The sequence below is a fragment of the Oxyura jamaicensis genome, chromosome 2 (genome assembly GCF_011077185.1).
Source record: "Oxyura jamaicensis isolate SHBP4307 breed ruddy duck chromosome 2, BPBGC_Ojam_1.0, whole genome shotgun sequence".
Classification (NCBI taxonomy): domain Eukaryota; kingdom Metazoa; phylum Chordata; class Aves; order Anseriformes; family Anatidae; genus Oxyura; species Oxyura jamaicensis.
Genome location: NC_048894.1, coordinates 83843317 through 83858484, shown reverse-complemented (window position 1 = coordinate 83858484; position 15168 = coordinate 83843317). Strand labels below are relative to the sequence as shown.

The following is a 15168-nucleotide window of genomic DNA, read 5'->3' as shown; positions in this document are numbered from 1 at the left end:
TTCAGTATTTGCTGGCCGATGGTTAATGTCATTTTGGACGGGCACCGCCAAAATCCATGAACTGTACACGGCTGCTTGTGGTCTTTATGTCTGCTGGCTCACCATCCGAGCGGTGACCGTGCTGGTAGCCTGGATGCCACAGGGTCGTAGAGTCATTTTTCAGAAGGTCAAAGAGTGGTCTCTCATGGTGAGTCTTAAGAAATATTTCTACTGAAGTATCAGGAAAAAAAAAAAAAGGTAGTGTGTACCACAGTTTCCTTTTTGAAGCTCTTGCAGTTTACATTCCCATTGCATGGGCTAACTTTTGGAAATGTTAAGCAGGGTACATGATTTGCATATGTGTTTTGTTTATTTATGTTTGTGTTTGTCTTTCTTTGTTCCTGTAAAAGTGAGTGTTGCATATTACCCTGTATGTGATACATCCTCAAATGTATTGACATTTTCACATGCACCTGAAAGATTAATTTATTCATTAGTAACTCAATGTTGTCAAACAAACAAACAAACAAGTAAAAACAACAAATAATTAATGTCTCTAAAAAGTAACTTGGTGCATATTTTCAGAAAGATCTTTATAATTTGTCTTAGTTTGTCTAATCTTCCAGAGTGATGTTCAGATTAAAAATTTCAAAGAAAAAATCCTCTTTTATTACCAGGAGTTCTTGTGTAATATATTTCTTGTGTAATATCCTACTTCTTCCTTAATCTGAATGTCTTAATTAGGTCATACTGGTTTTGTATCTGATTTTTGGATGACATATGTAAATTAAGAGAGAATTCTAGAATGAAGAAATATTCAGGCATGGTATTGTTACTAATTCTTTTGCTTAAGTTAGATATATTCCGTTATGGGTGAACTTTCAAGATTTGGTTTTAACTGGAGAAAAATCTGTAGTTTTGCTAAGATTCTTCTAAATGCTTGGAAAATGCTTACATTCTTCTACATTCTTGTAAATGTGTTGGAAAAGTACAACATAATAATGCTATTGGATGGTATTCCTTACTGATAAGAGTAAAATGCAAGTCTCTGGTTTAAAACTATGTGGATACCAATAGGTACAATCATGCCTTTATCTGGAGGGGGCTTAGAATAGGACCCAGTCCTAAAAATTTGTATTGCAGATCTGTTTATGTTTATATTTACTTTTATGGGTGTGTATGTATATGTGAAATAGAAGTCTGTAGTGTTTTTTCTCCGGTTGTATCTGGTTTTGTAGTTCAGGTTACGTTTTGAAAATTAAAAAAAATAATAATAATAAAAATCATGACAAGCATACTAATTTTTCATGTCTTGGATGTTTTAGATAATGAAGACATTAATAGTGGCTATACTGCTAGCAGGTGTGGTTCCACTTCTGCTTGGTCTTCTGTTTGAACTGGTCATTGTCGCACCTTTGAGAGTTCCTTTGGATCAAACACCTCTCTTCTATCCTTGGCAGGTGAGTTATTCTCATTCGTCTGCTGCTATTGATCTATTTCTTTACTTCAGATGTTTCACGTTGTTTCAGTGCTTCAGTGTATTTCCCGTGAATATGTTTCCAGGTAGCATAGAGAAGATAGTCAATCTGGATGCAAGAATTACTTAAACCAGACAGATAGGTCTAGTAATTTAAGTATGAGAAGATGAACTTTATGAGATGACTTCAGCGGGTCTTTGCATTTCAGTGATCAGACAGACACCAAGTTACATACAGAAGTTAGTATAGCTATGTTTATATATGCACTGATGCACATATTCTGTCTGATCTTTTAGGGAGCTTTCTACCTGTAGTTATGCAGCAAGAGGTTCGGTTGCCATTTAAAAAAAAAAAAAAAAAAAGGCATTTTAATTCAGTGATGATGTGCAATATGAATGAAACTGAGGGGAGACCTCATCAATGTATATAAATATCTGAGGGGAGGGTGTCAAGAGGATGGAGACGGTCTTTTTCCAGTTGTGCCCAGTGAACAAAATTCCTAACTTATTTCTAGGTAAATGTTACCAATGTTAATTAGTTTGTACCAAAATATTATTCAGTTGCTGTATGTGTAATACTTTAATTTCCTAGTTGCCTTTGGTTTACTAGTAGTAGCTGATTTGCCCAGTTCCAGGGGTCAACAAGTGTCCTGTCTTTCTTAGGAGATGGCAAAAGATGATGCCTCTTTCAAACAAATTCCTCTGTAAAAATAAAGTAATTGGTTTTTCATTTTCAAGTAATATAAAGAAGTTACTCTAAAACTTTCAGTCATCAAGCTATTTAAAAAGTTGTAAATGCTAACTAATCCATTTTATGAAATTAGGACTGGGCTCTTGGAGTTCTGCATGCCAAAATAATTGCAGCCATAACTCTGATGGGTCCTCAGTGGTGGCTGAAAACTGTTATTGAACAGGTAAGAAAAAAATGTCCATGTGAATTACCTGTAATTTACCTGTACCTTACTTGTTTGACAAATGTTGTTTTTTGAAAATGGGAGTCAGAAAATTAAAATTAGTGTCATAGTAATTGAGTAATTTGAGTAATTGAGTAAAACTCAAGTAGTCTCGTAGAATTCCTTTAAATTGCATATCCAAGTCCATTATGGTACACTTAAGAATAAAAATAAACCTCAGAAATTGAAAATTAAGAAAATGCTGTGTATAGGCATATGCAGTTTATCAGGTTTTTGTTAAAGTGAGAAACACAATTCTTTCTTCAGATGAGTTCACGTGTGTTCATATAGGGGATATACATAATGTTCACCGCTCAAGAACAGAATCTCTGCTGTCACTGGAGTTGTAGAGATTCCCTCATGCATATGCAAAGAGATTTGAAAGATAGTGTTTCCTTTCCCCTTTGATTAAGTTGGTGTGAGCAGTTCCGAGTTGCACAGCTTGTTGCTTTCTTTGGCACCAGTAATTTTTCCTTGAATGTGACCTCTAAGTTCTACACTTATCTCAACAATGTATCTCACTTGTTTCTCTGAAAATAACTTTTCAACCCTGCATCAAATGTGATGGCCATGGTGCAAGTCTTGACCTCTATCCAAAAGGTTCTTGTCTTCATTAGCTCTAGCCTGTAGTCCCAGTTGTTGAACCACTTATTGATCATTTTAGGTGTCACACTGAAAAAATCTAGCCTTAATTCTCTGGGTACCTCTTGCTTCATGGCACAGCTCCTTCCATTTCAAATGCTTTTTCTGGGCATGTTTCTTAGACAAGTGCTCTTCTGAGCCATCCTTTGAAATGGTTACACCCAAGCTGTGGGACAGAGGCCCTTGTCTAGCTCTGTGTGGTAGCTGTTTGAAATTGATCGTTTCCCATGATTAGTCTAGTCATGTTCAGACATCAGCTCCTAGCTGTAGTTACAGAAACCCAGAAATTGTGGAGACCCTGTCTTCACATGCAGAGGCTCTGGTCTGCCCAACTGAGTACATACATCCAAGAATATTTTAGATCCTCTTATTTTCTGCCTCTGTTTTCTGCCCCTGGCAAATTTAATAGGTTTGCTCTACTAGTAGCCACAGGATCTTTCAGCACAGTTAACAGCACAAAGCGATTCCAGGTGACAAACAACACCACCATTCCACAGCTCTGTTTAATGATCTTTTGGCTAGTCTTTTACACTGCTTCAACCAAATCCCAGCACTATTTAAGACTGATATTCTCCAGGGAACTATTTAAATGATTTTCTGGGAAATTTATGATGCAGATTGGCAGGATTTTTTTCTTTTTTCACCTGTGACTGTCACAGATCTCTTCAAGTTGAGAATACCGTTTGCATCTCAGAGAGAGTTGTGTAAAATCTTACTACTGTAAGGACAAGGTGTGTCTCTCTTCACTGATCCGTTCTAATTCTAACTTGTTCTTCTTAGGTATATGCAAATGGGATTCGTAACATTGATTTACAATTCATAATCTGTAAACTGGCAGCACCTGCGATCTCTGTTCTGTTACTTTCCCTGTGTGTACCGTACATCATAGCTTCTGGGGTTGTACCTTTATTAGGTATGTATACATCATGAATACCTGATTATCTTCTGATGCCGTAGGGCAAGGTAAACATATCCATGGAAATAAAACATCAAGCTCTAGGTTATTTAAACAAACAAAAGCCAACACTATTCTGCCAGCAAATGTAAATGCTTAAGGATTCCTGTCATCTTAAATCTGGTGGCTTTTTCATTTGTTTGTTTGAGAAATTCAGTATGTTATTCTGACTGGCTTCCTAACATGCAGAATACATCAGAAGTATGGGATTGAATATCTAACAGCAGAAATGTAGGCATCTAGCTGGCTTGGGAAAGGGATGTTTTATTAGTTTCTTTGAACAGTCAACCTTTAATTTTATTCTTTCTTTAAGAGCTATAACTGAGCTGAGGACATCTTTTCTGACTTGTGACATTTTGAAGGAAGCTTAGAACAAGTGAAAACACTGGTTTGGGTTTGAGATTTTCATTCAGTATTACGGTGTTTCCTTTTTTTAAAAAATGTAAACATTAATTTTTTTCATACATTCTTATCCCCTTATACTTGAATGAAATAAGTTTTATTAGAAGCAGGATGTGCTTTTTCATCAACAGAATCTTTTTTGTTGTTTTTTTGCTGGTTAGTTTTGATGATAACAGAATATTCAAGAAGTCCTATTTTATTCTTCAGTCTCTCATTTGAATGCATACTTCTACAGTGACAACTTTTTGTTGATACAAAGTATGCAGAAGTCAATAAGGAAGAAAAGCTGGTGAACTCCACTGTTTGCTGGGGTTTTTCACTGTATTAGTGGAGAGCTTTCAGCTTTAATGCTTACGATGACCAGGACGGACAGTTGCCATGTTGGGTATCTGGGATATGTGGACATGTTACTTCACTACGGTCCCACTGAAGTTACACTATAACAAAAAGCCGAATCAGGTACAGAAGCAGAAATAAGTGTTACCTTTAGCAAGGTCAGATTATGTGAGGGTTGTGTTTTCTTTTGTAGGCGTTACTGTTGAAATGCAAAACCTAGTTCAGCGTCGAATTTATCCTTTTCTGCTCATGGTGGTAGTTTTGATGGGAATCCTCTCCTTCCAAGTCCGCCAGTTCAAGCGCCTTTATGAACATATTAAAAATGACAAGTGAGTATATACTATGTTTTTGACAGAGGCATTTAATTTATCCGCTTTAACGATGAAAACCTCAGATTGCATGTAGAGACTTCAGGCTAAAATTGATTTTAAGAAGATTTTTAGACAAATGACTTTCTGAGGCAAACTTAAACTGTTCCTGGCAAGTGTTTTACCTGTTGTTCAGGTAGACAAGCAGAGGAACAAACTCTCTTTATAAATGGAAGACACTCCCCTATGTCTAACTTGAACTTTTTTTTTACCCCATATGATGCTGGCTGCTTGTTTGTCTCCTCTAGTCTTGAAGGGCAAGTGAATGTAAAAACTTACTACATATTTGGAAGTAAAAGATTTAATCCATCTGCTGTTTATAAAACCATTTCTTCAACACTTTCTGCATAATGATTTTTTTAAATCTAATTGTTAGTCCAATTAGCCTGTTAAAAGTTCAGGTGAATGGACTGTTTTTCCTTACCAATTTTTGCACACTCTTCTGATGATTTTACTAATTATTACTCCACATTACTCAGATGCACGATAAAAATACTTATTTTCCCGTTGTTTTTCTGGTTAGCCTGATGAGGTTCTAAGCTTCTGCGCTATCCTTATTAACCATGTTAAAAATGCTTGCTTTTCTCGAGTCATTTAAAAACGTGCCCTTTCTTCTTGATGTTGATCAGTAATGCGTCAGATGTTACAAAGGATCCATTCCAAAGCATTTGGGAATACCTATGATTTAGTTTTTTAGATTTGAGTGCAACTAACTGATCAAAATATTCTGTATTTTTTTATATTCTAGACAATTCCATTTTTAAGTTCTTAACCTCCTCCATTCTGTGTCTATGTTACATTTTTAATGCATCTTAAAGTTTTTCTGAAGTTGAAAGCAGCAAAAGATGAAATGTCTCATTTTTTTTCAGCAGGCATGTTGCTTGCTCACTTTTATCTGTTAAGTACGAGAACTTTTATTTCTTTCTTGTTTGTCGTACATACAGAATATTCGTAGGATCTTTTTCTTAAGATATTTTATGTCCCTTCCTAAGTAGTGCAGTGTGCAGTTCCACTACTTTGGGAGACATCTGGAAAGAGTAGTATTGAACCCCAGCAACTAGCCTTCTTAATTTTTTTTCTGTTTGGGGATTTTTTTTATAGAAAAGGAATAAATGAGTTACATGTCCATGTCCTGAGTTACTATAGAGCAGATTTGCTTTCCACCCTTTACAAAAGGAGTCAAACCTAAAATAAACTTCTTTGAACCTTATATGATCTGAATTAAGTTGCTTATACATTGGAAGTATATGGCGTAAAGGTAAAATTAATAAAATCTATAAATATTATGTGTTTTAATTGAAATTAAACCCAAAGCAACTCAATGTATATTTTAGTACCTTTTATTTTATCAGGTGATAGAAATCTTTGTTGCCAACATTCTTTACTTGTATAACCTCATTAACACTCGTTTGGTTGTATATTTCTGAATTGTATGACTCCCAAAGTTAAGGCTGTAAACACAATTCCATGATAGCTATATATTCCATTGTGAAATACCTGAAAGTTTAGGAAAAAAAGATGAATATGGAGGTGTTTGAAGTCAATTGTTGGGGTGGGGAGTCATGTGTAGAATAACTTTTACTGACATGAGAAAGCTTCTTCTGCAACGAAGGAGATAGAGTGGACTTATGGTACAGAATTGTAGTAATTTCTGTTAAATTATTGCTATTTTTATTATAATTTCAGATACCTTGTTGGGCAACGACTTGTGAATTATGAACGAAAGTCTGGTAAACAAGGCACATCAACAACTCCACCTCAGTCTTCGCAAGAATAGATGGTCATATTAAACATCTTGACCTTCCCTTTGCCTTTACATGTCCTTTTTTCATAGACTTTTCTTCAGTTTTTGGATATCTCTCCCAATAATACTCTCAGCAGTGTTTCGGCTTCTGTTTGTAGCATCCAGATAGCAGTTAAGGCTCTGTTCCTTATCTGTGTTCTGGTGTTATCAATGCTGTCTGAGGTCTGTATATGTGTAAATAGAAGTATCCTGACACCCTAAAACCTTGGATTAAAAAGAATGTGCATTGTACATCTTTAAAAAGAAAAAAAAGTATATTAATTTATTAAATCTAGTTGTCACTTTATTTTGGACTGTTGTTCTGTTGACAAACAATGTGCCACGAAGCAATAGTGCAAAGAGGCAAGATGTTTTTATAAAATTTGGAGCTTACTTTATGGTGTTCATGACAGTTCTTATTGTAGTAAGATCGTATGAATTTTCATGGATGGAAAGACCACACAGAGAATATCAGAAGTAAATAGCTGTCTTACAGTCAGCAGTGAAGTGGCTATGGTGAGAACATAATGAACTATGTCTCTTGCTGTCTTTTTTTTATTATTTTGTATAACACCAAAGCTGTTGTACATTTTCTATTGCCTGATTGTTTTTCATGTGTCTGAGTTTGTAATATTGTACAGTTACTGTTAAATCAAGAAAAGATGTCCTTTTCTGAGATTCAGATGTACTTGTTGAGGCTCGGCTGGGTTTTTCTGTTTGTCTGGGGGTTTTCTGGGGCTTTGGGAATCTGGATTTCCTGAATTGAAGCAGTAAGTAAAAATTTACTAAAGCTAGGTGATGGAAGCATTTAAAGGTACCAAGAAAAATTAGATAGGTTTACCACTTACCAGTAGTAGAATTTTTCAGGATCTCAAGAGAAGGGATGAACCTTATCTGATGTGTTTGCACAGAAACAAAGAGCATAGTATACGCAACATTCTGACCTGGTCTTTAATTAAAGAGTTTGAAATATTTTTTTTCCCTCCTTTCCTGTGAGTTACCTAAGTTGCAAATTACAGTGTGAATTTTATATTATACAATTACATTTAAAATATATATATTCTTTCAGAATTGGTCAGCATGATTTTTTTTTATGGGAGTAACCCTGAGGAAGTCATGCATCACATACCATTGATTGTCTCTGGGGCAGGGGAATATATGTTGTTATATATACTATTAAACAGGCAAAGAAAAGTTAGGTTTCTTTGCAAGGACACAAACAAGAGCCACCAAAACATGTTTGTGTTATTTCTGTATAGAGATAGAGTTATTTTGCAGTAATTTTTAATGTAGATGTTTTGAAGAAAATAAATACCAGTATCGCAAGGCTTTAAGTACCATCAAATCTAATGCTAAGGTTGCAATACTTTTCTTAGATTAAATGTGGAAATACAAGTATCCATTGCAGTAATTGAAAAATCGATGGAACAATTAAATTTGCTACTTGGTACGTTGTCCTTCAGTATTCTGCACTTAACTGTATGTGTATCTAATTAATACTTGAGAATCTGGCAGGTGCTTGGAGTGTGTCATCTCCTTTTATTAACGTTGCATCTCTGATCTGATGTGTTCTGCGCTAATTTGGTCCAGGCTCTGATGGTGGTAGCGCATTTCCTGGTGTGTGGACTGTCGTGTTGTAAGGCAGGGAGCACACCAGCCAAATGCATCAGAACCTAGTGTCAGGAGGATTGGGCTGTCACAGTCATAAGGACAGAAATTTACTACTTTACAGAATTATTGTTTTCCTGAAAGTTTTGAACCCATAAATACTAGCTTTTTGAGTGATGTTCTAGGATTTTTTCCAGTGAAATGAATTCATAGAAAAATAGCCAAAATACTTCTCTCTAATTCACCTTTGCTGCCTAAAGGCTAAATTGAGTATTTGCCCCCAAATATTTTTGATGTGCATAAATGTTGCATTTGAATGTTTACAGTGGCGTACGTTGTGGGACGAGTATTTCTTCACAAGATTGCATTCACTGGTAACATGACATTCTTATTTATGCCAGAATTCTGTCCTTGACAAATCTTTTGTAAACAGTTCCAAACTGATCTTATCACTCAAATATTGCCAGCACTACTGTGCATCATGCAGAATTTTCAGTTCTTGTAACATTGTGTTTTTATCCAAACTGGTCTTAACATTAAAATTTATTAAGAAAAAGCCTTTGTGCTGTTCCTTATTACTGTTGATTTTATGAGTCATGACATGAGAAATAATAACTTGGTCCAGTCTTGTAATGTGAACTGTAGCTATTTTACGGTAGTTTACATTATCTGTACTTGCTCTTTGTTAATGAGAACTGGTTTCAAATGAGACTGTTGTTTGCTTTTGCACTATATTACAGATCATGGGTGGAGTGAAATTTCTGGAACTGTCCATTGTAAGATTCAAAAAAACCACCTTATCTGTCTCCTTATATAAAGCATGTTCTGGAGAAGAAGGATGTATAGATCAAGAGCTAAATGACATGACTTTTTTTTATTGTTTTAAATGTCAATAGTTTGCCTTATTGTCCTGTGTACTCTTCTGGGAGAGAAACTTGATAGTAAGCATGCAAAGTGAACTGGCTGTTGCTAGGACTGCTGACAAGCTCTGTACCAGTGGCTTCCATCTGTGCTAGAGTGATAACAGTGTGCAGTGGTTTTACATTACTCTTCAAGTGGGAGAGAAACTGTGAGATTTCATCACAATTTCTGCTGACCTTGGGTCTTGAAGGGAGGGGCTGAGGATGTGTACTGGCTTAATTGTATCCCCTCTGTGGTGTTGAGTATCTAATGCCGTTAATAGATCTAGATCGACAAAGCCTTTATCTGCCATTTGTCAGACAGCTTTGTAGCCATCTTTTGCATAACGAATAAGTTAATTGCAGCATGGCTTTGACTGTTTTTACACAGAATATTTTATATTGATTAAAAACAGTAAAAACTCTGTATCTTTTCTCTTGACTACCCCTTCTCCGCTGAGTAAAGCCTAAGTTACCTGTTTACATTTCTGAGGGCCCTCTGGAACCTGTAACTATTTTCTGTCAGCTACCTCCTCAGCAAGATGCAAGCTCCAAACAGCGATTGCAGCGCTTGCATCATTTTTCAGTTGAGCACATTCATCCCTTGCTTCCCCCTGTGTGTGAGCAAAGGTCCTCATAAAAATGTTCACAGCAGCCCTGTTACTCTTCAGAGAATTCGGGGGGGGAGGGGGGGGAACTTTACCTACAAAACAAAACTGACAGCGGCTTCTTGATTCCATTGCCCAGCAGGCTGATCAGTATTGCTGCCTTGTACTTCACTGTCTGTCCATTTGTTTGTATCTAGGTTGTAAATTCTTCGTGACAGGGTCAGTGTTTGTGCGTTTGCCTTGTGAATAAGCACTGTATCATCCGAGCAATGACAGGGGTTCTTGGCAGAATTTGTAATAAAAACATTAAGTCTTGATAATACACTAAAGCTTAGGATGCAAGAATAGAAGCTGTCTTCAGAAGCAGATAAATTAATTTTTACAGTGTCATAGTGAGTTAGAGATCTCTTTTCCTCTGATATCTCAGTTAATTAGATTAACTGGAACTGAAAAATTGCAAAGTTACAAGAATTGTTTTAAGTCTGGGGTTATTCCAGTGACAAGCTATGCTTGTGCTTTTAATTTCTTTGTTTAGAAGTCAACATCAATTGGGAAATGAGATGCTGAAATCAAAGTTTCCTAATAATGGATATATTCAGAAGATATTTCCAAAGGTCAAATATTTTTCCAAAATAATGTTTGGAAGTCAATATAGTAGGGGGATGGAGCAGCAACAAGATTTCACAGCTGTACACATCACTTTTGATGCCTAGATGCTTACTTGCTGTTGATGCTTGTTGACTAGTGTCCAGTGCCAAAGCTGCATAGGCTTTTTTTTTTTTTTCCTTCAGTACAAGGAGAAATTAAACATTTGGACTTGTCTGACATCGGGTTGGAAGGTGGAAATTAACCTTACTAATGTGATGCATGTTAGCTCACTTGGTCTTAAGGATGAGTCCTGCTCTTGGAAAATGATTAGTTTTACCAGGAGGGAATAGCTTCCATGATGCTTACAAAAATACAACACTGCAAAACTCGATACTTATGTTGAATAGAATTTGTATTGGAACTTTGATAGTGAACATCTGGCATTACATGTTAAAAATGTGCAAAATTGATTAAAGGGCCTAGTCAAGTTCAGGTTGAATGGGCTGAACCTAAACATGCTGCATTGAAATGGAGTTAATAGAGAATACTTCGGCTAGTTGTGATTAGGAGTGGTGGAATCAGGAAGAAGCTGAAGAATTTTGAAGATAAAATCAGGCGATCCTGCTACAAACCAAGTATGTCCATAGATATACTTCTCTTCCTTGTAAAAATCATTTAGTAATTGGTAAAGTGCAGGGGTAAAATTGCTCAGTGTCTAAGGCAAGAATATGAACTACTTCTTTCACTTGAAGCTACACTTGGGTATTTATTCCCTGTGTAATAAGAGTTTTATCAGCTTTATTTTGTTCCGAAAACTGAATGATTTATGCACTGCCTTTATAACTTAGGGCCAAGATTCTCAAAATGATCTATTAATGTCCCTCGTAATGTCTCTTTGTGATCTCTTTCCTTCTTCATCAAAAGGGATATACCTACTAGCCAAATAACTAAGCTCTGTAATCCTCACTTTCCTTAAACAACCTAACATTGACCTGTTTCATTGGCAACTGTCGTTGCACCATGACTCCATGAAGCTGAAGCCTACTTACCTGTTGATCGTAATTTTACTCGCTATTTCAGAAGTGACTGCTTTCTTGCATCTCTGGAAGGTCAGAATGACCCCTGAAGATTCCTAAGCACTAGAAAGAGGCAAGCACTGGGACCATCTTCAAGACAGGCAAATCAGAGGATCCAAGAAGCAACCAGCTGACCAGCTTCCCCTCCTTATCTGGGAAGCCTAGGGGCCACATCTGCCTGAAGATCCCTGAGCAGCACACCAAGGACAAGGTGAGCTCTGGGAACATCCAGCCGTGTTCAGTCAAGTTCAGGTGTCCCCCAGGACAGAGACTGCACCGCGTCTCTGGACACCTCTTCTGTCTGAGCACCCTTGTGGGGACAATCTTTTCCTTTTATCCATGGGGATGTCTCCATCTGCAAGCGTGGCCTTGGGGGTGCTTGCCTTTGCAATGAGAAGTCTCGGGCTTCATCTTCTCTACACGCTCCCAGTAGGCAGCTGTAGCAGTCGGGTCCACCCCGAGCATTCTCTCCTTAATTCTGACCCAAGGAGTTCCCTCAGCCTGCCCTTGTACGCCGTGTGCCCCGGGCCAATGCTGTCTTGAATGCCCTGGGCTGGGCCCACTACACTACACACACTACACGCACATCAGTATCTTTCCTGTACTGGGAACACCAGAAGGGAAAGCAGCAGTACAGACGCAGTCACTAAATTGTCCCCAAAGATGAAAGTGGCTTTCTGTTTTTTTTTTTTTTTACTTAGAAATAAAAAAAATAATTACAATTTATTGGCTGATCTTGGAAGAGCTCCTAATGAAGCTCTTCTCTGAATGAACAGTGACGCTGCACTCCAGCACTTCTTCCCAGCAGACCTGAAGTCTTCTGCTTCTTCAGAGGAGCAGCCGTCTCCCTAACAGCTTTGACTGATCTGCTGCTCTTCTTTGTGCATTGCCATGGAAGGTCTGGCTTCCTCTTCAAGCAGCCATGGGGCAACCTTCTCATCCTCAAAACAAGACACCACCAGGCTCCAGGTCCCAAGGTCAACCGTGGCTCTCTGAGGGGTTCCTTCTGCCATCCTGGTGCAGCATCCCAGAGGAAGCCAAGTCCCCTCTTGCCCACTCCTTGGGACTCCGTGCAGAAGGGATGAAACCTCTGGACGAAGTGGGGGTGGGGGATGGAGGATGGGGGACAGGAAAAAGGCCACCCTGCAGGCGAGCCAGCGGGATGGCCGTGGATGGCCTTTCAACTATTTTGAGGTGCGGAGGCCAGGCCATGAATATGGAGCAGGTTGGGTGCTCCTGCGATGCTGCCGGTGGAACTTGATGGTGGGGTGCCCAGGCACGTTGGTAATGTGCCAGCTCAGCTGTGGTGGAGCATCCACCTCCATGGGATCTTCATCTGGAGATGGATCTACCTCCCTGGGCTCCATGTCAGAAGTTGCAGCACAGGGCACTGCTCCTTTTCCACAGCCCCTGCTCCAGGTCCTCTTCCTGCCATCCATGATGGGTGTTGTCAGAGGGCCTGCGAGTGGTGGGCCCTGCGCAGGGGCCTTTTATAGGGCCTGGAACAATGGGGGGGGCAGATGCCACTGTGACATCAGGAAGCCTCTGTGATGGTGGCCAACGCATGGCCAAACGTGGCTGTGTTGGGAGAGGTGTCTGTGGCCTGAAAGATGCCCCCACGAGGAAGGAGGAGGAGGGTCAGGGGGCAGAGGGCCCCTTTGCTGGGGATGGCTCTCCCTGGCCATTTTGACTGCCAGAGAGACAGGCTGCCCCTGGGGCACAGGGCCTGCCCTCCAGCTCCCCTCCTGTGCCCTGCCCTCCAGCCCCCTCCTCCTCCTGTGCCTGGGCTCCCTGTGCCACAAGATGGTGGCAGCAGTGTTTCCGGAGGGGAAGGGGCCTCCACTACCCCCCTGCCACCAACCGGACTCCCTGTGAGTGGTGCAGCCCCCCATGCTGACAGCAGCTGAGAGGGGGCAAAGCACCCAGACATCCTGCAGATGGGCAAGGGAGGCACGGCCAGGCGGCGCCAGGTCTCCTAGCAGTCAATAAAAGCTCTGCTGACGATCAAGTGCTGCAGGAGCCCTTCTCAGGGGCCATCTCCTACGCCTACCCCTGCCCCCCGAGTGTGAAGAGGTGCCATCACTTGTGCCCCGAGGAGAGGGCCTGGTCTCTGCGCTGCTGTGCCGCCACAACACGGGCAGTCTGTGGGAGGGCTGCCGAGGTCCTCAGGGCCTGGAGGTGGAGGGGTGGTGGGGTCAGTCTGAGGTTCACCCTTGCTCTCTTCTCTGGTGTTAAGGAGAAACCTTCTCAATGTTTTTGTGGCTTCTCTGTTTTCTTGTTCAGAGGAAGAGCTCTCCTGTCTGGTTGGAATAAACATAAGTAGCTCCTGAATGGGAGCCTTCGGGCACATTTCCAGGGGGAAGCCCCTGCCTGCCTAAGACACCTAGCGCATCCCTCCCTGCTCAAGCAGGGTCACCAACTTCACGTTGCCCAAGGCCCGTGTCCAGGCAGGTTTGGAGTATCTCCAGGGAAGGAGACTCCACAACCTTTCTGGGCAACTTCTTCCAGTGCTCTGTGCCCCTCACAGTAAAGTTTTTCCTCATATTCAGATGGATCTTCCCTTGTTTCTCTTCGTGCCCGCTGCTTCTCATCCTGTATCTGGGCTCCACTGAAAAGAGTCTGGGCCCCATGCTCTTGACACCCTCTCCTAACACATCTCTATATACTGGTAAGATCCCCTCTCAGCCTTCTCCAGGCTCTACAGGGCTAGCCTGTTATGCCTAGGCACCTTCGCAAAACTGGACTGAGAAATGAATTAAATTCCATTCTTATTTGTAAACCCCTGCAAGATAATGTTTGCTACGGGTATCATTTGCTATAGTGTTCTTTATTGCGCTGAAGCATTACCCAGTTACGTCGTGACCCAAAACTTAGTTGTTTTCATATAGTTGCAAGGGTCTGCAGGGTGTCATACGGAGCCGTGTGGGAGCAATTCTTGAGGAGCTGCTGCCTGCGGGGCTGCAGTTTGGGAAGGACGGCATCCCGTGGGAGGGACCCCATGGGGAGCAGGGGCAGAGTGACCCTGAAGGAGCAGTGGGGATGAAGTGTCATGGGCTGACCGCAGCCCCAGTTGCCCTTTCCCCTGCGCTGCTTGGGGGGAGGATGGATGAGGGGAAGGTGGTTTTGGTTTGCTTCACTTTCATATTATCAGTGTTCTGGTGTACTAGTGACAGGCAATAAATTGCATTAATCTCCCTGTGCTGAGTCTGTTTTGTCCATAACTACAACTGGTGAGTGATCTCCTTCTCCTCATCCCTAGAGCCCTTCCCATCATATGTCTCCCCTTTTCCCTTTGATTAGGGAGGAGTGGGAGTGTTCAGCCGCCCAGCAAGGTAAAACCACCACAGCAGCCTCTGCAGCGCACCCAGGTTTCGTGCGGCTTTCCAGGCCCTCCCGGAGAGCCGGGCAAGGCGCCCCCGGGCCGGGCAGGCACCCCACCGCCTCCCCGCCTCCCCTTCGGCACCGGGCCCGCCCGCGGCCCGTAAGCAGGCCCC

At 40.7% G+C, this 15168-nt stretch overlaps 1 protein-coding gene across 2 annotated transcripts in view; it reads left to right on the top strand.

The window, feature by feature from the left end:
- The window catches only part of MARCHF6 (membrane associated ring-CH-type finger 6), a 47177-nt gene extending 38118 nt beyond the window's left edge, over positions 1–9059 (top strand). For both annotated transcript variants that reach the window (XM_035317422.1, XM_035317423.1), the window contains exons 21-26: positions 6–187; positions 1305–1439; positions 2281–2370; positions 3832–3964; positions 4938–5073; positions 6799–9059. In XM_035317422.1, the coding sequence (XP_035173313.1) occupies positions 6–187; positions 1305–1439; positions 2281–2370; positions 3832–3964; positions 4938–5073; positions 6799–6889 (767 nt within the window). In that variant the 3' untranslated portion in view covers positions 6890–9059. The remainder of the gene's footprint in view (positions 1–5; positions 188–1304; positions 1440–2280; positions 2371–3831; positions 3965–4937; positions 5074–6798) is intronic.
- The last annotated feature ends 6109 nt before the right edge of the window (positions 9060–15168 follow it).